This window comes from Oncorhynchus mykiss, chromosome Y (genome assembly GCF_013265735.2).
Source record: "Oncorhynchus mykiss isolate Arlee chromosome Y, USDA_OmykA_1.1, whole genome shotgun sequence".
NCBI lineage: Eukaryota > Metazoa > Chordata > Actinopteri > Salmoniformes > Salmonidae > Oncorhynchus > Oncorhynchus mykiss.
Genome location: NC_048593.1, coordinates 23,621,427 through 23,647,438, shown reverse-complemented (window position 1 = coordinate 23,647,438; position 26,012 = coordinate 23,621,427). Strand labels below are relative to the sequence as shown.

The 26,012-nt window shown below is 46.2% G+C and overlaps 1 protein-coding gene across 7 annotated transcripts in view; it reads right to left on the bottom strand.

Annotated features, from left to right (window-relative positions):
* Positions 1–382: 382 nt before the first annotated feature.
* Positions 383–26,012, bottom strand: part of LOC110509829 (protein PRRC2B) — a 47,615-nt gene continuing 21,985 nt past the window's right edge. For 3 of the 7 annotated variants that reach the window (XM_036968331.1, XM_036968334.1, XM_036968332.1), the window contains exons 4-30: positions 19,068–19,170; positions 18,894–18,957; positions 18,553–18,699; positions 18,014–18,336; positions 17,779–17,915; positions 17,433–17,602; positions 17,216–17,303; positions 16,924–17,083; positions 15,158–15,503; positions 14,808–14,956; positions 14,215–14,419; positions 11,494–13,855; positions 9,605–9,768; positions 9,303–9,448; positions 8,669–8,810; positions 8,133–8,488; positions 7,864–7,965; positions 7,502–7,685; positions 7,272–7,369; positions 6,735–7,100; positions 6,434–6,601; positions 6,193–6,231; positions 5,995–6,074; positions 5,623–5,686; positions 5,218–5,349; positions 4,669–4,875; positions 383–2,752 (exon numbers count right to left, since the gene is read on the bottom strand). In XM_036968331.1, coding sequence (XP_036824226.1) covers positions 2,696–2,752; positions 4,669–4,875; positions 5,218–5,349; positions 5,623–5,686; positions 5,995–6,074; positions 6,193–6,231; positions 6,434–6,601; positions 6,735–7,100; positions 7,272–7,369; positions 7,502–7,685; positions 7,864–7,965; positions 8,133–8,488; positions 8,669–8,810; positions 9,303–9,448; positions 9,605–9,768; positions 11,494–13,855; positions 14,215–14,419; positions 14,808–14,956; positions 15,158–15,503; positions 16,924–17,083; positions 17,216–17,303; positions 17,433–17,602; positions 17,779–17,915; positions 18,014–18,336; positions 18,553–18,699; positions 18,894–18,957; positions 19,068–19,170 — 6,559 coding nt within the window. In that variant the 3' untranslated portion in view covers positions 383–2,695. Of the gene's footprint in view, positions 2,753–4,644; positions 4,876–5,217; positions 5,350–5,622; positions 5,687–5,994; positions 6,075–6,192; positions 6,232–6,433; positions 6,602–6,734; positions 7,101–7,271; positions 7,370–7,501; positions 7,686–7,863; positions 7,966–8,132; positions 8,489–8,668; positions 8,811–9,302; positions 9,449–9,604; positions 9,769–11,493; positions 13,856–14,214; positions 14,420–14,807; positions 14,957–15,157; positions 15,504–16,923; positions 17,084–17,215; positions 17,304–17,432; positions 17,603–17,778; positions 17,916–18,013; positions 18,337–18,552; positions 18,700–18,893; positions 18,958–19,067; positions 19,171–26,012 lie in introns of all 7 variants that reach the window. The other 4 variants (XM_021590959.2, XM_036968335.1, XM_036968333.1 and 1 more) reach the window with 4 other exon arrangements.

Here is a 26,012-nt window from a genome sequence, read left to right as displayed (position 1 = left end):
TTTCTAGACCACCTTATGTATCTACAACTTGACGTGCACAAAGTTTGAGTTCAAATGTTTACCTTCTACTTGATTTATTCCGTCAAGATGTCCTGATATGTCCTGTTTAGTGCAAGTGCTGAACAATTCTCTGCAGTGTAGAAAGCCCCCTTTGTCTTGACAAAAATTCGTGGAATTCGACACTTATGACGTCATGACATTCACTTGGCTTATTTTTCCGCAGGTAAAAACCACCACGTCGGTTATTTGATACGATAGGCACGATAACCCGTTTGTATTGCTGTTGCAGCCGCACAGGTTTGATACATTTTATTAGTAAAAAATATTCTAATACCTTTATCCAACTGACAGCCTTGAACACAAAACACATTCAAAAAGGACAACGGGTTTGAAAAAGCACAACGGCTTTATTTCTCTCTCAAGCTCTTAACAAGGAAAAGGCGAATATGATCACATATCAGGAAGGATACTGTTGGATCTGTGCCAGAGTGCACTGGTCCTCTGACAAATCAAATATGACTCTTAAAAGTAAAAATAAAATAAAAATAAGCGTCTTGGCGATATCTTGGTTTCGGTACAGTGATAGAAGTCGAGCACGGAAACCAAATGCAGTTTCTCAGGTGTGTATGAGGTTTCAGTGTCCACCTTTTCCCTGTCCAAAAACTGACAGGGTCCTGTCACTGCAAAAAGCCATCACAACGTCCAATAAGCCAATCCACAAGTTAAAGCAGTCCACCCTGTGAGAACATAAGTGACCTTTTAAACATTTATCATTTTATTAGTGATACAATATATAAATCAAACATGTTTGACTCCCACCCTCCCCGACTGACCACAACTCGGAATATAATGAACAGGTATGCATAATGTACAGACATCAGTGACAAAGATGAGTGAACATTTTGTAGTGTCATGGAGCATTATAATAAGCAGTAACATTTCTAAACCTTTATGACATTGGAATAGTAAATGACTTTCAAAATGTGACAAAAAAAAAAATGCAAACAGATCACATTTTTCAAACAAAAAATAAATGCTTTAATATTCCTTCTGAGAGCCCAAAGCAACTGCAACGTTCACAAAAAAAATGTTACACGAAGATAGTACATTAATTCATCAAGCATCTAATCCTCCTCCATTATCATCAAATTGTAACATAGAAATAGATATTTGGACCCTGATTGAGAGTTCTAGTTAGGTTGCTTTTATTACCCGGAGACTTTACATGGTGCTGAACGTTCACTAGGGAGGTATGCCTACTAATTTCTTCACTAACCTCCATCTTTCCATCGAGTTGTGTTAACTAAAAAAAACACAATACAGAGAAGTGTTTATAATAGCTCTAGGAGAAAAAGCAAAAATACTCCAGGAGAGGGATATAAAATCACTTGACATGTATCAGATGTGATTCAGATTTCAACTCATTACAACCAAATGGATAGCGATAGAAAGAATTTGAATCAGCTATTGGGATTGTACAGTAAGTCAATGAAGCCCACCCTCACTCCCCAATACTAAAGAATAACTCCACATTTTTTGCCAGCTTGGTTGATCAAAACCACACACACACACTGCAGCGGCACATGTCCACTGACTTCAGAGCCTTTTGAAATGTTGTGACGGAATCCTGGATCAGGCCCTGCAGTTAACCCATGTTCAGCACATCACATGCACACACTGCATCAAAGCCAGGGAAGCTTCAAATGAGGCAACATGATTTCTCTAAAATAGGAAATACATAAAGGCGAGTCACATAAAATTAAAAAAAAACTGCCTTTTAAAAATAAACGGAAACATTTTCTAACAATCTAAGCAGTTTTGTCACAGTTCACGAGCTGTGTGAAGTACCCTGGGAGGGTGACACACCCCAGGTCACGCCTTTCCACGTCTACACACAATGTCCTCAAACCTGGGATTGAAGGATTTTTATTGAATAAAAGGAGTCCTTGAATAGAGCAAATAGGAGATGACGACTAAAAAAAATAATATTAAAACTCCACAGTTATCAGCGAAAAATGACAAAGAGTTGGGAGGGGGAGAAAAAGGTGCCGCTCTGCAATTCATTTTTTTAAACACTTAAAGATTTGCTTTCTTGTGGTGACATGTCAAGTGTCTGCCTCATCTACAAGGCTACAGACCAAAAAGGTAAGTACAGTTTGGCAAAAAAGGGGTGAATTACGACAGTGAACTATCTGCAGGAGCTGGCCGTTTCCTTTTTCGGACTCTGATGGCGAGCAACACAGAAAACGTGAATTTCTATTCTCTTTTTTGTTACCATTATCCTTCTCTCCAAATGGACATTAACATTAATAAATAAAGAGGACCTTGAAGAGTCTGCTTAGAAGAGTGTCCAAAACTATTGTCTATGTATATATTTATATATATTTATATATCTCTATATGTGGTGTTTAATAATAATAATAATGTCCGGTTCTGAAAGTTGGTGTCAGGTTCTGGGAGTTGATACAGTATGTCTGCCCTTCAGTCTGGCGCCGACCTGGGGTTTTGTGAGAAAAGGCTGAGAGGTGGGCCGAGGGAGGAGGCAGGGGTTTGCGTCTTCCAGAAGCAGGTTTTGTGAAGGTTAAAAGGAGGTTTAAGGTCCGTTGCTATGCCTTGCCCTCTTCCACTTTGATGACTGGTGCATGGTGCTGGTTTGCCCTGCCAGCCGGAAGGGGCTCCTGGAGGTTGCTGGTCATCAGGCCCCCCGGCAGTGCCTTCCCCTCACCCACCAGCTGGCGCCTATCCCACAGGGCTTTACTCGAACACACACAAGAAATTCAAGGTTAACATTTCATATTGTTTTCAAATGGGCAACAAAACACTGTTACAAGTAGGGCAGTGGCGATATCAAATTCATTCAAATGAATGTTCACCAAAGGCCAGTACCACAAGTATTACGTTTTTTATTATTTAGTTTTGACGAGTTTGTTCTCGTGTCTTTTTGGTGTGGTCTACATCACTCCTTCTGTGGTATGTACCTTTCCCAGTTATCACACACACACACACACAGTCCCGTCCCCTGCCACTCAACAAGGATGAAAGACCACTTCTCCCTCTGACAGTTTCAACTCTATTTGCATTTGAGGTTTGGTCCAACAGAATCAGTCATATGGACACCGAAACAGACATTTGACTGGAAAATGTAAAATGTTTATGTCTGAATTCTCAAAATTGAGCGCAGAGCAGACCCTACTAAAACGGGAGTATCAATTAACATTCATTCTGGAAAATGAAATGCTCAGTTTGTCATGCACGGCCTTACAGTACTATATACCGCTAGCAGCATTTTAGCCAGAGTGTTGTGCTAGCAGTCTAGTCTGTGTTTTATACATTTGCAATGTGCATAAAGAGGCATTTATACAAGGAATTGTCAACTCGTTCTCATTCTGAGAAATAAGCACCGTATCCAGGTAGACCACTTGATTTCAACATCTAAACAAAGTGGACAGGCTAGCATGCTGTTCAAACAGGTGGAAACGGACAGAAGGCTGTGTTCATAACAGTTCAACTGTTCTACCTTGATACCTAGCAAATATATCCAAGTTTGCTAGACTTCAAATATAAAGATTAGCTGACTTCTCACGAACACGTGGGTTGATTTTCTATAATGCAATCACCTGCTACAAGAAGTTGGTCATTATTAGTGTTAGTGGAAGTGCACGGTTCTGTTAAAATTTCTAACAAAAATTGCATTTTCATAGACTGTCTTGACAGCCAGATGTGATTATTGCAAAAAGGCAGGTTAAACTATTTTTATAAAATAATGTAATTAGTCGTGGGTCTTATGGTTGTGGACTGTTTATATTTAGCCTAGGTATACTTTTACAAGCCCTGAAATCATTACACTATTTGAAATGAAGTGTATTGACCTTTAGTTGTACAACAAAGCTTAGAGGAAAAAGAAAAAAGATACATATCATGAATCGCCCATAAGTTTGCCTTTTATTTGATATGATTTTTAGGCCATATCAAGGGAAATAGTTAAAACATTGTTTTAAAAACAGTCTAATAGCAAAAATTGGACACCATAAAAAAAAAAAGCTATTATCAAGCATCAGGCATTGTTAGCAACAAGTATTACGCACTGAAACATATATATTTTGATGTCTTCTGACGACTATAAATCCAGAAAACCAAACAACGCATATGCCAGTAAATGCTATTATGTACCAGTAAGCATGTGCCTACATGATTAGGCTTTCTATGTCTATGAGCACCATTCAGTCAAATGCAGTTCCCTAGGTAAGCTCAATGACAAATTAATCTTGTAATGAGATAAATCATACTTCAGGCACCACATTACTGGTTATGACTCAATATAATATGGTCATTAATAACTACAATAGTTCATAGCAGTACATCCAGAGTTCATTCAAAGCCTTCTATAAAGAGAGTTCAGGCTAACTTGGAAAACTACTAGTCACTTGGCAATGAACATGGAGGAGAGTTGAGGTGCTGCCAGTAGCGATTGAAGTCACATGACACCCTTTTAACCAATCAAATTATGTTTAAGTAATAATCCACAGAAACCTACAATCTGACATAAACAGCAAGGACCAAACTCTCCACATATGGCTCTTATTACATACATTTGCACATTGGATTGGAGAAAAACAAAAAACAAATGGATTCAAATCAAATTACCTGTATTTACAGTGGATGGCTCACCTTCATGCCATCCTCCGGCCCCTTGACGGAGGGCTCGGGGGCCAAGGGGGGGGTGGAGTGGGGGGGCTCGCGCCCAGGGTTGGGATAAGGGGGGGAGCGGATGATGACGGTCTTGTTGACCTGCATGACAGGTCTCTGGATGGGGGTGGGGAAGGGGCCGGTGGTGGGGGGACGCATGTGCATAACCATGCTGCCCTGAGGAGGGACCTATAGGGTGGAGGCGGCAGGCAGGGAAATACACACACTGTTAGCATGGCAACATGGCTCAGTATATCTGCATGGTTATCTTTCTTTAGGCAAACCTTGGGGGTAGTGGAGACTTGTGAAATGCCGCAAATATTTTCCACAGAAAGAATACCAAAATTATATTTAATAATATTGCTTTATGCTCATGACTCAAAAGTACACCAAGGTCTTGAGTGGCCGTTTTACCATTGTGTGAGAGCAGTTCAAGGTAGCTGCATGACAACACTGATCAGTCATTTAAAATGGTGCAACAACATCAGTGATTTAAACAAGCAGAATGATTGAGTGTGAGGTTTCTATAACCTTGCCGTGGAGGGGGCACAGCGGGGCCTCAAACCAGCCGGTGGCCGGGTCTCTGTAGCAGCAACTACAGGTCAGGCCAGGGCCACTGCAGGCCCAGCCTCGTTGCTGAACAGCCTGCATGGAGGTCGTCTTCTGTTTCCAATGAAATGGGAGGGGGAGGCTATATGAGTGTGTGTGTATAAGCAGCTGGGATTGTTTGAGTCATGACCGTTTGTGTGTGTGTGTGTGTGTCATGCCTGCTAGTGTCAGAGCAGTGTGCAGTGCCTGTAAAATTGTGTTTGTTCATATGAAAGTGTGTGAAGTGCTCTGGAGGACCTTGATTGATTGTAGAGTGTGAGCAATAACTAGTGCGACCATTGTGTGTGCATGTACCTAATGTGTGTATGACTATGTGTTGGGTCATACCTGCTGGGTGTAATGTCCAGGCACGGGGCCAGACGGCTTCCCACTGGGGCTGGCAGACCCTGGTCTGAGGGGAGAGAGGGACAGAGATAGATTTACCATTACCTTTCAATAACATCCATTTAAAAGTCACTTGAATGCCATTATATGATCACTAAATGTTTCTTAAATTAACTTTTGAACTAACTAGAAGAAAACAAAAAGCATAGGCGGATATTATGTCCGTTTCTGGAAAAATGTTACTGGAATCGAACCATGTAGAATCCTTTGCCATGTTACAATAACATGAACACGTGTTTATAAAGATACAAACTAAAGAGTAGCCGTGTTGCAGTCTAACAGCTTTCCGGGTGACATTTAGCTGTTCCAGCTCACCTGTTGTATCCTCCGGGCATGCCCTGGGAGTGATTGGGCTTGTCAGAGAACTGGAAACCTTTCATTTCCATCTGGGAGGTCTAGAGGATAAACAAACAAACATCCATGTAAGAACTTCTCAATTCCATCTATTAAATGTTGTGGCATTAACGTCATAGTTCACCCAAATGACAAATTCACGCATACGTTTTTCCTTACCTTGTAAGTAGTATATGGACCAGTAGAGATTGGGAAATTCTGCGAAAACATTCAAGTAATTGTGATTTAGGTGAACTTTCCCCTCTATGTCAAAGGGATGGGTTTCACTTAATTCAATGTGCATTTTTTCTGTTTATACATGAAATGTTTCCAAATCCAACCTAAAGCTAACATTGACCAATCAAGGTAGTTGGGCTGTATCATTGTTGGAAGGGACACTTGGTGGGTCTCTGGCTCTCACCTCTCTGCTGCCGGTCATGACTGGGGGCTGGGAGCCAGGGGGGAGCATTCTGCGGGCAGCTCCCACGGAGAGGTTCTGGCCCTGCTGGAGCTGGATGGACTGGGGCAGGATGAGGTGCTGCTGGGCAGAGCCATAACGCAGCTGAGAGCCCGGCAAGGGCATGGTCACCTGGAGAGAGAAAGGGGTGATCAATGCATCAGACTTTGAAACATTGAATTATGAGAGTATGTTTCCATTAAAAGCCAAACTAACGGTTTTCCTTCAAACTAACACAAGTGTGCCACAGAGTGGCTCCCCTTACCTGGATGAGCTGGGAGTCCATGAGCTGGGAAGAGCCCATGCCAGGGCCCTGGTTCATCTGGCCGTCATAGACCATGGCCTGGCTGCCATTCATTGGCTGGTAGTGGGAGCCAGACTGGGGCTTGACCATATCCGACGGCTGCATGCCCGGGAAGGCCGAGTAGGGCCCCTTGAGGGGGCCACCACCTGACAGCACCATGGGGCTGGGCTGGGACAGATTGGGGTGCATGTATACCTGGGACCTGAAGGAGGGAATGGAGTTGAACATCTCCTGGGACTGTGAGACGGGCAGGCCCCCCCGGAGACCAAGCTGGGCCTGGGCCTGCAGAGAGGTGTGAAGGGAGATGGGGATCTGCTGGGCAGCTGCCTGCGTGCACACATGGGAAGGAGTGAATTATAATATTACAGTTGGTGTTCCGCTGCACAGTGTAGTTTTGGTGATTATTGCCAAAAAGAAAACCCCCAATAAATGTGTTCTTTATTAAAAAGAAAAATGGAATGAAATCCTATAAAGACCCTATACTTGTGAGTGAAGTACCTGTTGGTAGCTCTGCTGCTGGGTCATGGTTGGGGGCACCAGACGAGGCTGGCTGGGAAAAACATGGCCGTCCAGATACAGCGGGGGGATATGGTTACCTAGAGAGGGAAATGCAATTATGTTATTTCAAATTTTTTAATAATAACACACAGATGTAGATTTCATACAATGCATAGTCCTTGGCCAAATATACCAATAATGTCTGTTAATGTGTCTGAGTGTCCCTTTACCCTGCATGGACATGGAAGGCGCCACAGAGGCCACGGGCATGGGCACCCCTCCAAAGGAGCTGTAGCTGACCCCACTGGAGGAGCCTACGGTGCAGGGGGGCTGGGCACCGGTGGCAACCCCACCAGGAGAGCCCTGCTCAGGGAGAGACTGGGAGTTCTCCCACGCCTTACGGGCTGACTCCATCTGAGGAAGAGGGCCAAAGGGAGGCAACTGTTTAGTGAAAGTACACCAAAAAAAAAACATTGTGGAGTTTACTAACGTTTATCTGATCTGACATTTAGCCAGGTAGGTTATTGAGAATTAAATCTCTAACAGGACTGATTTGTGGAAAGTGAGAGGTAGTATGGTGGAGGTGGTGTACCTTGAGTGTGAGGTCAGCGCTGGGGAAAGAGATGGGGTTGAGGTTGATGCCAGGCTGCAGGTGGTCTCTACACAGCATGGGGATGGCCTGGGTCAGGGCCGGCTACACACAGACAGAAGTTAACACAACTAGTCAATGACATCTAATTTATATTTATTTAATCAAGCCACTTCATGGTGAAGCAATTTCAAGGATTCCTTTCAATACCCCACCCTATAAATATGAGGTGACAATGGAAATCTGGTAGTACTCAGTGTATTTGTACTCACGTTGCTGGCAAGGGTGACCTGTAGCTTGGTGACGGGGTTGGACACAGGCGCTGGGGTGGACCTGGGCGGTAGGCTGAAGTCAGAGTCCTTGGCGCTAACGCCAAACTCTATGGGCGGCACGGGCAGCACCGTGTCCGCGTGGAGGTTCACGCCATTGACAGGAGTAATGGACCTGCCCTCCAGACCCTCCGAGCCCTTGCGGTGCTTGAGCGAACGCTCGTTGCCGATGGGGCCGGGCTTGTGCTGCTCCTTGCTCTGCTCAGGCCCCGCGTCAGAGTCCTCAGAGTTGGGTTCACTGCCTGTATAAGACACCTGCTTGGTCCACGAGTCTCCTCCAGATGACTGGACTGACAAAGCTAAAGGGTATGAAAATAATGTAAGAACCACTGGAGTCAAAGATTTTCTTTAACACAGTTGAAAACACAATGTTCATCTGGATAGAAAAGCAGAGTATGGGCAACAGACTGAGTTACTCTCAGTTATCAGATGGGGTGGAAGATGAGTTGTGAGCACAGGGGTGTTGCTCCTACTCCTACCGGAGCTATTGGTCTCCCAGATTTCAGTGCCCAGGTTGTTGGCAGAGAGGCCCTCCTCTGGCGGATCCATGGTCATGCCACCCTGCTTCTTGGCAAACCGTGGGGGCATCTTGGAGGTGATCGGTCTGTTCTTCACCGGCACCTGCAGTGTGAGGTAGAGGAAGACATTTCTTCATAGATGAAGTACAACATAGCTGCTCAAGTGGCGGCAGGTAGCCAAGTGGTTAGAGCGTTGGACTAGTAACCGAAAGGTTGCAAGATCGAATCCCTGAGCTGACAAGGTAAAAATCTGTCGTTCTGCCCCTGAACAAGGCAGTTAAACCACTGTTCCTAGGCTGTCATTGAAAATAAGTGACTGAAAGTAACTGACTTGCCTAGTTAAATAAAGGTAAAATAAAAAATAAGTAATGTATTCAAGTCAATACAATACAAGTCAAGTCAATTGTAACTATACAATTGAGATATTTCTGAAAAAACATTTAGTTAAAGTATTGCTGCTTGCAATAATCCATTTGAAAGTTAGATTTGACTCAATACAGGGTCTATTCTCAAGACATCCATTATTTCAGATGCATGTTTGCATCATGCATGCATGTAAATGTTTTGGGATTATTTTAAGGTTCTGTCAATTTACCGGAGCTCCATGTTCCTTCCTCCTCCTGTCGTCTTCCTGTGGAAGACGACGCTGCTGTTTCTTGGACAGGTCCTGGAACCCATCTGGACTGGAACACCCAGCATCCCCCTCAACTGGAAGACATACACGTATGCCATTACAACACACTGTGATAGGAAATATGAAAATAACATTTACAAAAAGACAACTACGGAGCACATTAAATCAGTCTGTGGGTCGCATCTGGTCCATGGGCCACAAGTTTGAGAACCCTGGTTACATTTGAGCCATGCTTTACTATGAGATTGGTGCCTGACACTCACTGTGGTAGCTGTTGAGGTCGTACTGAGACAATGGTTCAGCCAGGTCTCCCTTCACAGACCGAGTCCTCAGCTCCTTGTCCAGCTTCTTCCCTGAGGGTTCGTTGGGCTTGTGGCCCTCCTCAGACTGCTCGACACAGTAGACTAGGCCTGAATCCTCTTTGTTCCTGCAGAAAGGGAGAGACATTCCATGAGTCAGGTGTTCCCATTAAAGGGTGTTGCTTTTAAAAGCTACAGTATCATGATGCCATGAGGATGTTTTGAAAAGATACATACACTGCTCAAAAAAATTAAGGGAACACTAAAACAACACATCCTAGATCTGAATGAATGAAATATTCTTATTAAATATATTTTTCTTTACATAGTTGAATGTGCTGACAACAAAATCACACAAAAATGATCAATGGAAATCAAATGTATCAACCCATGGAGGTCTGGATTTGGAGTGACACTCAAATTTAAAGTGGAAAACCACACTACAGCCTGATCCAACTTTGATGTAATGTCCTTAAAACAAGTCAAAATGAGGCTCAGTAGTGTGTGTGGCCTCCACGTGCCTGTATGACCTCCCTACAACGCCTGGGCATGCTCCTGATGAGGTGGCGGATGGTCTCCTGAGGGACTAAAGTATCCGCCAACTCCGGGTCAGTCTGTGGTGCAACGTGGCGTTGGTGGATGGAGCGAGACATGATGTCCCAAATGTGCTCAATTGGATTCAGGTCTGGGGAACGGGAGGGCCAGTCCATAGCATCAATGCCTTCCTCTTGCAGGAACTGCTGACACACTCCAGCCACATGAGGTCTAGCATTGTCTTGCATTAGGAGGAACCCAGGGCCAACCGCACCAGCATATGGTCTCACAAGGGGTCTGAGGATCTCATCTCGGTACCTAATGGCAGTCAGGCTACCTCTGGCGAGCACATGGAGGGCTGTGCGGCCCCCCAAAGAAATGCCACCCCACACCATGACTGACCCACCGCCAAACCGGTCATGCTGGAGGATGTTGCAGGCAGCAGAAAGTTCTCCACGGCGTCTCCAGACTGTCACGTCTGTCACGTGCTCAGTGTGAACCTGCTTTCATCTGTGAAGAGAACAGGGCACCAGTGGCGAATTTGCCAATATTGGTGTTCTCTGGCAAATGCCAAACGTCCTGCACGGTGTTAGGCTGTAAGCACAACCCCCACCTGTGGACGTCGGGCCCTCATACCACCCTCATGGAGTCTGTTTCTGACCGTTTGAGCAGACACATGCACATTTGTGGCCTGCTGGAGGTCTGGCAGTGTTCCTCCTGCTCCTCCTTGCACAAAGGCGGAGGTAGCGGTCCTGCTGCTGGGTTGTTGCCCTCCTACGGCCTCCTCCACGTCTCCTGATGTACTGGCCTGTCTCCTGGTAGCGCCTCCATGCTCTGGACACTACGCTGACAGACACAGCAAACCTTCTTGCCACAGCTCGCATTGATGTGCCATCCTGGATGAGCTGCACTACCTGAGCCACCTGTGTGGGTTGTAGACTCCGTCTCATGCTACCACTAGAGTGAAAGCACCGTCAGCATTCAAAAGTGACCAAAACATCAGCCAGGAAGCATAGGAACTGAGGTGGTCTGTGGTCACCCCTTGCAGAACCACTCCTTTATTGGGGGTGTCTTGCTAATTGCCTATAATTTCCATCTGTTGTCTATTCCATTTGCACAACAGCATGTGAAATTTATTGTCAATCAGTGTTGCTTCCTAAGTGGACAGTTTGATTTCACAGAAGTGTGATTGACTTGGAGTTACATTGTGTTGTTTAAGTGTTCCCTTTATTTTTTTGAGCAGTGTATATATATATCCACAGTTTTGTTGAACATTCTCGCACCAAGTTAGCGTAAGCCAAAGTTAGCACAGTACTCACCTCCTATGGTTGGAGGCCCCTCCGTTCTGCCAGCCGTCGTTCCTGTTGCAAGAGGGCAGTGCGCTGGGGTTCTCTGAGGAACGTGTCATCTTGTTCCCTTCCAGTAGGGCCGGCTCTCCCTTCCTGTTCTGCCGGTCCACCAGGGGGCGCTGGCTGGAGAAGCTTCTCTTGGCCAGCTCCCTCTTCTCCACAGAGCCAAGCTCCCCGTGGCCAGAGTCTGAGTGCACATCTCCACCGTGGGCTTGCTGCTGCTGCCCTCCACCTCGCTTCTCCCTCCAGTCGTTGAAGTCGCTGTTCTCCGAGCCAGTCTCCCAGTCATCAGCCTGGCCATGCTGACCACCGGACCTCCCTCCCCCTCCGGCGTAGTGGCCACTGGGCCAGCCGTCTTCTCTACCTCCCTCCTTGGAGCGGCCCGGCCAGGGGTTGGCGAATCCGTCCGATCCGTTGATATACTCGTCACTGGTCCACTGGCCGCTGCCGGGCTCCCTCTCTTGGCGTAGTCGGCGGAAGCGCGGGGGCTTGTCCTGGCGCGGCGGCCGCCGTCTTCTCAACTGCTGTTGTCCAGGGTTGTCGTTGTCTATGTAGTACTCTCCCTCCAAGCCACGGTCCTCTGTGCCATTCTCCATGAAGGAACCGGTAGAGCCGGTAAACTTGGGGGTGTATTTGAGGAGATCGCGCTCTGCAGGTGGTGTTCTTCTGGGGAAGGTTTCGGTGCCCGGGCCATAGCCGTTCTCCTGCATGGGCCCACCGCTGCTGCCGAACTGTGTCCCCCGGCCCCTCCAGGTGGAGGTGTCTCTGGAGCCGTTGTTGAACCCCCGGCCGGTGTTGTAGCCCCTGCCAGTGTCGAGTCTGGGAGGCAGAGAGCGGCCGCCGAAGCCCCTGCTGCTGGCCTTGGCTTTGTCGTCTCGGGCGTCGCTAGCCGCCTGGTCTTCAGTGTACACCTTGTTCGACCTCCACGAGTCTCGGTCAGCCTTCCTGGTCTCTCCCTGCTCTGGGTAGCAGACACCCTCTCCGTTTTCAGAGCCCTTCTGGCGCCGCCGCTTGGGCAGCTCCTCGTACTCGGAGGTCTCGCTCAGTGTCTCACTGACGTTGCGCCTCCTTGGCTTCCCCCTCTGCAGGTCTTCCACCTTGACAAAGTCCCTGGGCAGTCCTCTGCCTCTGCCTGGTCTCTGGGCTCCAATTGCGTCCCTGCTGTTATTGTTGTTGTTGTAGCTTCCTCTGAGGTTCTCTCCACCTCGGCCTCCCCGGCCACCTCGGTCTCCTCTGGAGCTGAACTCCCTGAAGCCGCCACGGCTTCGACCTCTACCCGTTCCCCTGGCTCCGGCAAAGGCCTGCTCCTCATCGACGAAGATCCAGTTGTTGCGTCGTGGTGCGGCAGGCTCCCTGTTCTCCTGGTCATCTCTAGAGGACTGGCTCTTCCCACTGTCCCAGCTGCTATCCTTGGGCAAATCCTCACTGTGGGGACTGGATGGCTGCTCTACTTTAGCAGGGGCTGGTGGTTGGTGTTGCTTCTCTTCTGGCTGCTTCTCGATAGCAGGTGAGGCGGAGCGTCTGTTACTTACTAGGGGCTGGTTGTCTTTCTTCAGGTCATATACATTGGTGAGCACTTCTTTCTCCAGACGGTAAGGGACTACCTTCTCCCCGGGCTCCACTTTGGGCTTCTCGTTCTCCTTGTCTTCCACTTTGAGGGCCTTGAGCACAGGCTTCTTAATGGGGCCGGTCCTGCGGGTCAGGGTCCTACCGCTGGTCTCAGATGGCTGGCTTACACTGCTGGCGGAGGTAGTGGTGCCAGGATTAAACCACTGGTTCTGAACACCAACACCACCTTCCTTCTTCTGGTCTCCATCTCGCCTCCAGAAGTCTGAGTCAAAGCCCTTTTCCTTGGCTGTGTCGAAGACATCGTCGCGGTGGTCAGTGCTGTCCTTCAGGTGCCCGTCTTTGGTCTCCTGTTTGGGGTAGCCGCCGTCTGCGTTTTGCTGCTGGGGCCGGCTCAGGGCTGTGGAGAGCAGGCCTTGGTTTTGCGAGTGGTGGTCCCTGTCGGGGCCTCTGCTCTGGTGGTAGGCCGGATGCAAGAGGTCGTGAGAGGGGTTGTCTAGGCACTCGTTTCCCCTCTCTTCATACAAGTCCTGCTGGGAGCAGGTCCTGTCAATCCGGTCGTCTGGCTGGCTCCTGTCTGAGCTCTCGTGCTGTCGCTGGTAGGGTGGGGTGAAACTGCGAGGGGGGTAGCCATCTTGGTTCCAAATGGGGTAGGGCTCGGTGGAGGGGGCCCTCCTCTCGTGATGCATGCTGGGGTTGCAGCCCTCATCAGAGGTGGACCCTGGGCTGTTCAGGTGGTCTGGCTGCATCAGCGGTTTCATCATTCCTACACAAAAACAATAGTTTTTTACAGTAAGAGATACAGGATTGTTTAGGAATCTATATCGGTCTATAAAGTTCGATAATGCTGTCACACAAGAACAAGATTCTTTTAAAGGGATCCCCTTACCATTCCCTCCTGTACAGGGTTTCCCAACCCTCTCCTCAGGACTCAACAAACTTTTCACATTTTTGTTTTAACCCTAAACTGGCACACTCGATTCAATTAGTCAAAGGTTTGACTATTAGTTGACTAATTGAATCAGATGTGACAGTTAAACGAAAATGTGAAATGTCTAGGGGGGGCTAAGGAGAGGGTTGGAAAACCCTGCTTTAGTACAACAAGACTATTTTCTCAGGTCTAACCTGAAGAATGGACAGCGTTAGGGTAGTAGTCCACAGGAGGGCGGCCCTGGGCCATGCGGGGGTCCATGAAGGGGGGCATCATCATCCAGCGGGGGTCAAAGCCCAGCACGTGTGGGGGGTAGTAGGCCCTCTGGGGGTGGCTGGAGCCGGAGGGGGCGGGGTGGCCAGACTGCTGCTGCCAGTGCTGCATCTTATACACTTGCTCCTGAGAGTGGGAGGGACACAGAGCAGAAACTCATTTAGTATAAACACTGGTACAATTATTCACCTCACATAAGTAAAATAAAAAGTGACTAGCTACAGTTAAAGACCTTTTGGAATTGTACTATAAGCAGTGAGTGGGTCTTTTATTCCTGTTTTGTTGTGTATCCTATTGCTACGTATCCACCACTGAACTAAATAGAAAATGACAAGCACACCCTTCATAATACCCTCCCCTTTCCAGTAAAGAAGGACAGTCGCTACGGAAAACACCTGCTCATGTGAACTCTGACGGGCCTTTCTAGTGCCGCTGGGCGCTAATTCTGGCAGGAATTAAGGAGGGGGATTAGGGGCACGAGGGAACGGGCTGTTGCGTCGGCCGGGCGGCTCACCTGCTGCTGCTGCTTTTGGAAGCGGGGCGGGAGGGGAGAGTTGGATTCGGCCCCGGCATCGTCCTCGCTGCGGTAGGAGGCAAAGCCCGAGGTGGCCTTGTCCCTGTAGTCCTGCTGTCTGGGGGAGTGCTCCAAGAGACACTCAGCGTCTGGGACAGGAGAGGGATATAATCCTACTTTTACATAACTACCTCTGTAAACCATTCAGTAAAATGCTCCATTTCAACAATAAGTGAACTCTATCTATCCATCTATATATAACCGAGTAGGTTATTGTTGCAATTGCAAATTTGTATTTTCTCAACTGACCAACCTGGATAAATGTTTATTAAATAGCAGATTGGCGTTACCTTTCGTGCCGTACTGACAGCTCTCTGGGTGGTTGTTGCTCTCTTTTCCAGGGGACAGTGCTGCCTCCTTGCTCTCCCCGTCCTTTGCTTCCTCCTCAGACCTCGACAACTGCCTCTCCATCTTCCCAAACTTCTCATCTAGCCTCTTGAGCTTCTCGGCGCATGCGGCCAGTCTTTCCTCGCGGGCACGTCTCTCCTCCTCCTGCCTGCGTCGGCGAGCTCTCTCCACAGCCTCTGAGAGCTCAGGGGAAACAAACTTGGCCCGGGCTGGGACCTGGCGCTCCTCCTGGTCTTCCAGGGGTTCACCCTGGTGGGCCATGCCCAGTCCAGAGCTCTTCTGCTGTGCCTGTAGACGGCACAGAGGTGTTACCATGGGAAGGACTCTCCATGATTTAGGTTCTGTGCTCAATGGACTCAAGAATAGTCTTCTCTGAGCTACAGGTGTACAGTATATACAGCGCATTTGGAAAATATTCAGACACTTCGACTTTCCACAATTTGCTACGTTAAAGCCTTCTAAATGTATTCAATTGTTCATCTGCACACAATACCCCATTTTTGCAAAGAAAAACAGGTTATAATTTTTTGCAAATGTATTATAAATTGCATTTACAAAAGTATTCAGACCCTTTAATCAATACTTTGTTGAGGCAACTTTGGGCACTCTGGAGCAGGTTTTCATCTCTGTACTTTGGGCCATTCAGCTTTCCCTCAATCATGACCAGTCTCCAAGTCCCTGCAGCTGAAAACATCCCCTACATGCTTCACAGTAAGGATGGTGTCAGGTTTCCTCCAGACGTGACGCTTGGCATTCAGGCCAAAGAGTTCAATCTTGGCTTCATCAGACCAGAATCTTGTTTCTCATGGTCAGAGTATTTAGGTACCTTTTGGCAAACTCCAAGCGGGCTGTCCTGTGCCTTTTTTACTGAGGAGGGGCTACCCTCTGGCCACTACCCTAAAGGCCTGATTGGTGGAGTGCTGAAGGGAGGGTTGTCCTTCTCAAAGGTTCTCCTATCTCCACAGAGGAACTCCAGAGCTCTACCAGAGTTGGTCACCTCCCTGACTAAGGCCGCTCTCCCACGATTGCACAGTTTGGCCGGGAGGCCAGCTCTACAAAGAGTCTTGGTGTTTCCAAACTTCTTCAATTTGAGAATGATGGAGGCCACTGTGTTCTTGGGGACCTTCAATGCGCCAGAAATGTTTTGGGACAATTCCCCAGATCTGTGCCTCGACACAATCCTGTCTCGGAGCTCTACGGACAATTCCTTCAACCTCATGACTTGGTTTTTGCTCTGACGTGCACTGTCAACTGTGGCACCTTATATAAACAGGTGTGTGCCTTTCAAAATAATGTACAATCAATTGAATTGACCAGAGGTGGACTCCAAGTTGTAGAAACATCTCAAGGATGATCAATGGAAACAGTATGCAACGGATCTCTATTTCGAGTCTCATAGCATAGGGTCAATACGGTATTTGTTTTTTACTTTAAATACATTTACAAAAAATGTCATTAGCATCAATCATCAATTTTTAAATAAGGCTGTAACGTAACAAAGTGAATCTCTCGTCCATTGTCTCAACTTTATATTGCCTCCCTTTCCCTGGTCTCCTCTATTTTATGAGCAGTGATAGGTGAAATGACTGAACGGGTTCCTGCCATATTGCTTTCAACTCAAAAAGTCAGAGATTAGTGGTATTGAAGAGGCTAGGGGGACAAGGCAAGGTAGCAGTCTGAGGCATAGTGAACCCCGGTATGATCTTACCTGTGCTTCTCCAGAGGGGAACCTGCCATTGGTGTTCCTGTGGGCCATCTGCTCCTGGTAGGCAAGGTAAGCCTCCTCCTCAGGGCCCTCCTGGGGGTATGGCCCCTCTCCTGAGCTCAGGGACAATTGGCGCTCACGACGTTGGTTCTCCCATTCAGCCCTGGATCAAAGATGGACCCAGACAAGCTCACCATCAGTCACTGCTACAAGGTCACTGCGCTTAAAATGACAGAAATTGCACCGACAATATTAAATTTAGTCACAAACACAAAGGGGGTGGGGGTAATCTCACCACATCTTGTTCTTTTCACCAGCGGCATGCTCCTCCTCATCATCACTGAACTTGAGTTTCTCGCCGTAATCGACTTCTTCATGGATACCTGGAACAGCAATGGAGCAACTTTTTTTGGTCAAACTAGTTCCGTTGGGGCACATGTACAGAAATGTTGCCTTTGATGTATGTTGTTTCAGTCTTTGTATGATGACGATAATAACAGGAACCCCCCTACCTGCCCAGCCATCTTCACAGTCGTTGTCTAGCTCATCCAGATCCTTCAGGTCATCTGGGTTGATGATTGCCGGACGAGGGGGTCTGTCGCCAGGTCGACGGATGGGTCGGGAGGAGGGGTTGCGCAGGGGCCCGCGGATGAAGCGGTTTTCTCCTCTCCCAACCTCGCAACTACATGTACATGGAGAATAGGAACATGGGGAGGTGAGAAGTCTGCATTTATTTTTTTGCTAAGTAAAATAAAATATTCCCAGCATTTGTATTATCCTTTTTAAATAATTCATGATAATTTTAACTGAGCATTGCTCACACTTCCAGACAGTGGGCATATGCAGGTGACTACTTACTTGACAGGCTCTTGGTTGTTATTGGGGTAGGGCTGCCTGAAGGTGGGCCTGTTGTCAAAGCGGACTGGGGCGACCACAGTGACAGGGCCAGTGTGTTCAGCAGTGCCGGGAGCATCACAAGTCTCTTTGGGGCACATCTGAAAACCAATGGCCAAAAAGCATACAGTCAGAAAAGAATCTTGCATTATGGTGTCATAAAGTGAAAATAAATGGAGAGTAGTACTGTGCTACATACAAAGGCAGGCAGCATGTCGTGGTAGGTGGTGGTGGTAGGGTGGTGATGGCTCATGGCAGGGGGGGCGGGCCTGCGGAGTGGCTGGGCGGGGCGCAGAGAAATCTCCTTGGGCTCCAGGGCTGGAGGGGTGCTGACAATGGTGGCAGTGGTGGGACTAACCATGGGGGCAGAGAGAATAGAGGAGGCAGAGGGGGGAAGAGGAGGGGGGGAGCTCCCAGTCTCAGCCACGCCGCTGGCCTTGCCCTCGGTCTCTGAAGGCAGGCCGGCCGGCAGGGATGAGGGCACAAGGTTCCTCCCACCACCCTCCCTCCAACTTGTCACATCTGGAGAGACAAGAGGAAAACAAATTTGAGAAAACAAGGCCGTGGTATAAGAGTTAAGTGGCGAAATTGCAGCGTATTCAGTTGTTTTAAAGTATGTGTACAATATTTTCCCATGGCACTTGTTAGATTATTAGCAACTTTGCTGGGAGACATTTGGGCCACTTTTGAACTTCAGTCAATTTTTGTGCCACCACAGCCATTGTTCACTGGACTCACTCTGGGGGCGGAGGCTTGGTCCGGGCCCATACGACGGATCGAAGGTGCTTCTTTCCTTGCCAGCCTTGTCCTGTTCCCCAGCAGCCTTCAGCGTTGGAAATTCCTCGTGAGAGAAGGGCTGCAGTCGGTTTGAGGCCCTTAAACCTGCCATTGCCATGAAAACAAGTGGCACAGCTGTCAGTCAGAGAAGTAAAAAATAAAACAGAGGCTGCTGGAGAATCATTATGAGGTGTGGTGGAGACATGCAGTAAATTGGCGTATGTCAGAGGTCTGATAGCAAATCCATCAGTTGACCACAGACACAGTGATTTTAAGCAGTTGGGTTTCCCATTCTAACTCACCATCTAGTTCTACGGCCTTTCCATTTAGATGGGCCCATTGCTTTGGTCCACTTGTGTTTGTGCTCTGTAGAAAGGAAGGAATTTTAATTAACTTGAAAAACACAATTCCAATAAAAACAATACAATAAGAAACCACAAGCTGTAGAAGATAAAAAGTAGAGAGGCCAAACCCACCTCCTGACTGGCTACCGGTGTGGTCTTCTGGAGATTGGAGACAGATTTCTGTAAAGCCAGCTGCGGCTGCAACTCCAGCAGCTGTTGTGTTGATGCAATGGAACTGAGGGAGGAGATAGAGGGAACCATCACTCCATCAGCTCATGACAGAACACAGAGGCAGACTAGATGCATACACATCTTGTGCCAAGACACATACTGTGCACAGTATCACTTCGGCACATTACAGAGCTTGAACACATAACCCAGCAAGAATCTCTTGTAGAATTTAAAAAATAAATAGTACACCCACTTCTGGCGTACCAGGCAGCATTACAAAAATACTCACTTTTCTGCTGTCTGGAATCAAATGACCAGCGCGAGAAATGTGAAGGATCTGTATGCAAATAACACTAAATAAAAAGTAGCACCCTAATGCTGGTTTTATAATTGCCATATGTTTGGTGTTCATGCAACATTGCAATATACTCATTGTACATTAGTCATCCCGCTCGCACTCCTCCAACCACCCACACACGCTAAACAATAGAGTGGTCACTTCCCACCACTCAACTCCCACACAGACAGCTCTACGGCCTGCATGTCAGCGAACCTTGAGGTAGCAAACAAACGCCTCTCAAGTCTGCGAGACAAAGACGCAACTGCACTTGGGACTAAGTGTTTGAACGCATCCATACAAAAGTGCACAGACACACTATGCAGGAAAGTGTACAGAAACAAACTCCAACAAATTGTGTACCAGGTGAATAAAAACCGATTTCTTTGCTCACCAATGCCACCATCCCCCTATTCTTGCATCATCCAGCTAATGTTACAGTGGGGCAAAAAATTATTTAGTCAGCCACCAATTGTGCAAGTTCTCCCAATTAAAAAGATGAGAGGCCTGTCATTTTCATCATAGGTACACTAGGTACACTATGACAGACAAAAATGAGAGAAAAAAAAAATCCTGAAAATCACACTGTAGGATTTTTTATGAATTTATTTGCAAATGATGGTGGAAAATAAGTATTTGGTCAATAACAAACATTTCTCAATACTTTGTTATATACCCTTTGTTGGCAATGGCAGAGGTCAAATGTTTTCTGTAAGTCTTCACAAGGTTTTCACACACTGTTGCTGGTATTTTGGCCCATTCCTCCATGCAGATCTCCTCTAGAGCAGTGATGTTTTGGGGCTGTTGCTGGGCAACACGGACTTTCAACTCCCTCCAAAGATTTTCTATGGGGTTGAGATCTGGAGACTGGCTAGGCAACTCCAGGACCTTGAAATGCTTCTTACGAAGCCACTCCTTCGTTGCCCGGGCGGTGTGTTTGCGATCATTGTCATGCTGAAAGACCCAGAAACGTTTCATCTTCAATGCCCTTGCTGATGGAAGGAGGTTTTCACTCAAAATCTCATGATACATGGCCCCATTCATTCTTTCCTTTACACGGATCAGTCGTCCTGGTCCCTTTGCAGAAAAAACAGCCCCAAAGCAGGATGTTTCCACCCCCATGCTTCACAGTAGGTATGGTGTTCTTTGGATGCAACTCAGCATTCTTTGCCCTCCAAACACAACGAGTTGAGTTTTTACCAAAAAGTTATATTTTGGTTTCATCTGACCATAGGACATTCTTCCAATCTTCTTCTGGATAATCCAAATGCTCTCTAGCAAACTTCAGACTGGACATGTACTGGCTTACGCAGGGGGACACGTCTGGCACTGCAGGATTTGAGTCCCTGGCGGCATAGTGTGTTACTGATGGTAGACTTTTTTACTTTGGTCCCAGCTCTCTGCAGGTCATTCACTAGGTCCCCCCGTGTGGTTCTGGGATTTTTAACCCCACGGGGTGAGATCTTGCGTGGAGCCCCAGATCGAGGGGTCTTGTACGTCTTCCATTTCCTAATAATTGCACCCACAGTTGACTTCTTCAAACCAAGCTGCTTACCTATTACAGATTCAGTCTTCCCAGCCTGGTGCAGGTCTACAATTTTGTTTCTGGTGTCCTTTGACAGCTCTTTGTTCTTGGCCATAGTGGAGTTTGGAGTATGACTGAGGTTGTGGACAGGTGTCTTTTATACTGATAAGTTCAAACAGGTGCCATTAATACAGATAACGAGTGGAGGACAGAGGAGCCTCTTAAAGAAGAAGTTATAGGTCTGTGAGAGCCAGAAATCTTGCTTGTTGGTAGGTGACCAAATACTTATTTTCCACCATAATTTGCAAATAAATTCATAAAAAATCCTACAAATGTGATTTTCTGGATTTTTTTTTTCTCATTTTGTCTGTCATAGTTGAAGTGTACCTATGATGAAAATCTTTTTAAGTGGGAGAACTTGCACAATTGGTGGCTGACTAAATACTTTTTTGCCCCACTGTACCTATTGGTTGGGCAAGAGATTACATGCTCTCAGAATACAAAACCCATTGATTTCCTGAAAGATGTTGGATCATGGGAATACATGAATCCAAGAGTGCATCTCAGTATATTATGGTTTCTTTTCCTCATCTCCACTAATTTATCTGCAAGGACCTGGAAAAACTGAATAGGTGACCGAAATTCAACACTTTTCAGATCACTAGCTAGGTTTCCATCCAACTGGTGACAGTTTCATGCAAATGTTCTATAATCTGCATAAAAACAATATGCACATATTCCCAACAGAGACGTACAGTTGAAAACATAAGTTTACATATACTTCGGTTGGAGTCATTAAAAATTGTTTTTCACCCACTCCACAAATTTCTTGTCAACAAACTATAGTTTTGGCAAGTCGGTTAGGACATCTACTTTGTGCATGACACAAGAAATGTTTCAAACAATTGTTTACAGACAGATTATTTCACTGTATCACAATTCCAGTGGGTCAGACGTTTACATACACTAACATGACTGTGCCTTTAAACAGCTTGGAAAATTCCAGAAAATGATGTCAGAAGCTTCTGATAGGCTAATTGACATCATTTGAGTCCATTGCAGGTGTACCTGTGGATGTATTTCAAGGCGTACCTTCAAAATCAGTGCCTCTAATTGACATCATGGGAAAATCAAAAGAAATCAGCCAAGACATCAGATAAAAAATACAATAAAAATTGTAGACCACCACAAGTCTGGTTCATGCTTGGGAGCAATTTCCAAAACGCCTGAAGGTACCATGTTCATCTGTACAAACAATAGTACGCAAGTATAAACACCATGGGACCACACAGCCGTCATACCGCTCAGGAAGGAGACGCGTTCTGTCTCCTAGAGATGAACGTACTTTGGTGCGAAAAGTGGAAATCAATCCCAGAATAACAACAGACATTGTGAAGATGCTGGAGGAAACAGGTACAACAGTACACTGCTCAAAAAAATAAAGGGAACACAAACAACACAATGTAACTCCAAGTCAATCACACTTCTGAGAAATCAAACTGTCCACTTAGGAAGCAACACTGATTGACAATAAATTTCACATGCTGTTGTGCAAATGGAATAGACAACAGTTGGAAATTATAGGCAATTAGCAAGACACCCCCAATAAAGGAGTGGTTCTGCAGGTGGCGACCACAGACCACCTCAGTTCCTATACTTCCTGGCTGATGTTTTGGTCACTTTTGAATGCTGGCGGTGCATTCACTCTAGTGGTAGCATGAGACGGAGTCTACAACCCACACAAGTGGCTCAGGTAGTGCAGCTCATCCAGGATGGCACATCAATGCGAGCTGTGGCAAGAAGGTTTGCTGTGTCGTCCACAGGAGAGGGTTGTGCTTACAGCCCAACATTTGGGACATCTCAACATCTCTGGCATTTGCCAGAGAACACCAAGATTTGCAAATTCGCCACTGTGCTCTTCACAGATGAAAGCAGGTTCACACTGAGCACATGTGACAGACGTGACAGAGTCTGGAGACGCCATGGAGAACGTTCTGCTTCCTGCAACATCCTCCAGCATGACCGGTTTGGCGGTGGGTCAGTCATGGTGTGGGGTGGCATTTCTTTGGGGGGCCACACAGCCCTCCATGTGCTCGCCAGAGGTAGCCTGACTGCCATTAGGTACCGAGATGAGATCCTCAGACCCCTTGTGAGACCATATGCTGGTGCGGTTGGCCCTGGGTTCCTCCTAATGCAAGACAATGTTAGACCTCATGTGGCTGGAGTGTGTCAGCAGTTCCTGCAAGAGGAAGGCATTGATGCTATGGACTGGCCCTCCCGTTCCCCAGACCTGAATCCAATTGAGCACATCTGGGACATCATGTCTCGCTCCATCTACCAACGCCACGTTGCACCACAGACTGTCCAGGAGTTGGCGGATGCTTTAGTCCAGATCTGGGAGGAGATCCCTCAGGAGACCATCCGCCACCTCATCAGAAGCATGCCCAGGCGTTGTAGGGAGGTCATACAGGCACGTGGAGGCCACACACACTACTGAGCCTCATTTTGACTTGTTTTAAGGACATTACATCAAAGTTGGACCAGCCTGTAGTGTGGTTTTCCACTTTAATTTTGAGTGTGACTCCAAATCCAGACCTCCATGAGTTGATAAATTTAATTTCCATTGTTCATTTTTGTGTGATTTTGTTGTCAGCACATTCAACTATGTAAAGAAAAATATATTTAATAAGAATATTTCATTCATTCAGATCTAGGATGTGTTATTTTAGTGTTCCCTTAATTTTTTTGAGCAGTGTATGTATATCCACAGTAAAACGAGTCCTATATCGACATAACTTGAAAGGCCGCTCAGCAAGGAAGAAGCCACTGCTCCAAAACTGCAATAAAAAAAGCCAGACTACGGTTTGCAACTGCACATGGGGACAAAGATCATACTTTTTGGAGAAATGTCCTCTGGTCCGAAAAATAGAACTGTTTGGCCATAGTGACCATCGTTATGTTTGGAGGAAAAAGGGAGAGGCTTGCAAGCCGAAGAACACCATCCCAACCGTGAAGCACGGGAGTGGCAGAATCATGTTGTGGGGGTGCTTTGCTGCAGGAGGTGCACTTCACAAAATAGATGGCTTCCTGAAGAAGGAAAATTATGTGGATATATTGAAGCAACATCTCAAGACATCAGTCATGAAGTTAAAGCTTGGTCGCAAATGGGTATTTTTTTGGCCCATTCTTCCTGTGGAAGACAACAGGAGGAGGAAGGAACATCGAGCTCCGGTAAGTTGACAGAACATTAAAATAATCCCGAAACATTTAAATACGCCTGAAATAATGGGCACAAGGGCTTTGGGTGTCACGAGAATAGACCCTGTATTGAGTAAAATCTAAATTTCAAATGGATTATTGCAAGCAACAATACTTTAAATGTTTTTTCAGAAATCTCAAATGACCGCAAGCATACTTCCAAAGTTGTGGCAAAATGGCTTAAGGACAACAAAGTCAAGGTATTGGAGGGGCCATCACAAAGCCCTGACCTCAATCCTATAGAAAATATGTGGGCAGAACTGAAAAAGCGTATGCGAGCAAGGAGGCCTACAAACCTGACTCAGTTACACCAGTTCTGTCAGGAGGAACAGGGCAAAATTCACCCAATTTATTATGGGAAGCTTGTGGAAGTCTACCCAAAACATTTAACCCAAGTTAAACCATTTAAAGGCAATGCTACCAAATACTAACTGAGTGTATGTAAACTTCTGACCCACTGGGAATGTGATGAAAGAAATAAAAGCTGAAATAAATCATTTTCGCAACTATTATTCTGACATTTTACATTCTTAAAATAACGTGCTGATCCTAACAGACCTAAGACAAGGAATTTTTACTCGGATTACATGTCAGGAATTGTGAAAATCTGAGTTTAAATGTATTTGGCTAAGGTGTATGTAAACTTCCGACTTCAAACTGTATTTCCATCAAATTGACTTGTGGATAAAAAGCTGTGTGTGAGATAGATGACATAGTACACAAAACATTTGCTGTTAAATTCCAATGTACTGAATTAAAATAAAGTTAAAATGCAATAGAAAATGATTTAAAACTGTACTGATGGTTTTGTCACACAAAAAGTGTTTTATAGTGAATGCGCCCACTGAGCTCTAGCCAACAGCTCGCAGATAGTGCGGCCACCAAAATTAAGGACAGAAAAAGCAAGATCTTTTTTTTTTAAACGGCAGCCAAGCACCGATCATGTCACCAGAATGTGGATGCGTCAAACTGTATGCGTTCCGAGCAGAAGACCATTCATTTCATCGGGAGGCAATCCGCACCACCGTGACTTATCTGTCCAGACTAGCTTGCGTTGCGTGGCACTGCATGAAATGTGTCGCATGCGTTGTATTTTTTGCCACGTGGTACCAGTAGTAAACCACACAAGTAGTTTCTCATTTGTAGAGCGATTATTTTTGTTGTGATACAGAGCATGGATTGTGAAGACTACAAATGTACAGTACAGCATTAACCTGTGCACACGGCATTAGACCCTCAATACTTATTGGAAAGGAGCATCAAGCTCATCCGAGTCGTAGCGGTAGGACCACAACATATCAAATGACTCAAAGTTCACTTCGATATGGTTATTATATACATTTGTGCATGAAGGCATTTTCACCTCCATTTATCACATAATACATTTTACAGACAAAAAGATCCCAACTTGCCTACTGTAAATTTATTTTGTCGACATGTGGGAAAATTACATTTGATGTTTCCATTAGGCCTGTTGTGACATTTTGTATCCAACATAAAAAAGGTTGGATGTAAACCTGGTTACTGAGTATGAAGGCGATGACACAAGATCAGCCACTTCACATTATTGTGATGGCGGCCAAAGGATTTAGGACACCGTTTGCCGACTTCCTCTTCTCCCTGGAACTTAATTGAATCAATAACACTGATTGACCAGTGTTCACTCAATACGATGTGCAAGTGACATCCTCCCATGTCATACTTCCGGGGTCATGGCCCAGGTATTTTGAATGGGCTTCAAGACTACAGCATCAAATATATGAAAATTCAAAAAGGTAATTTAAGA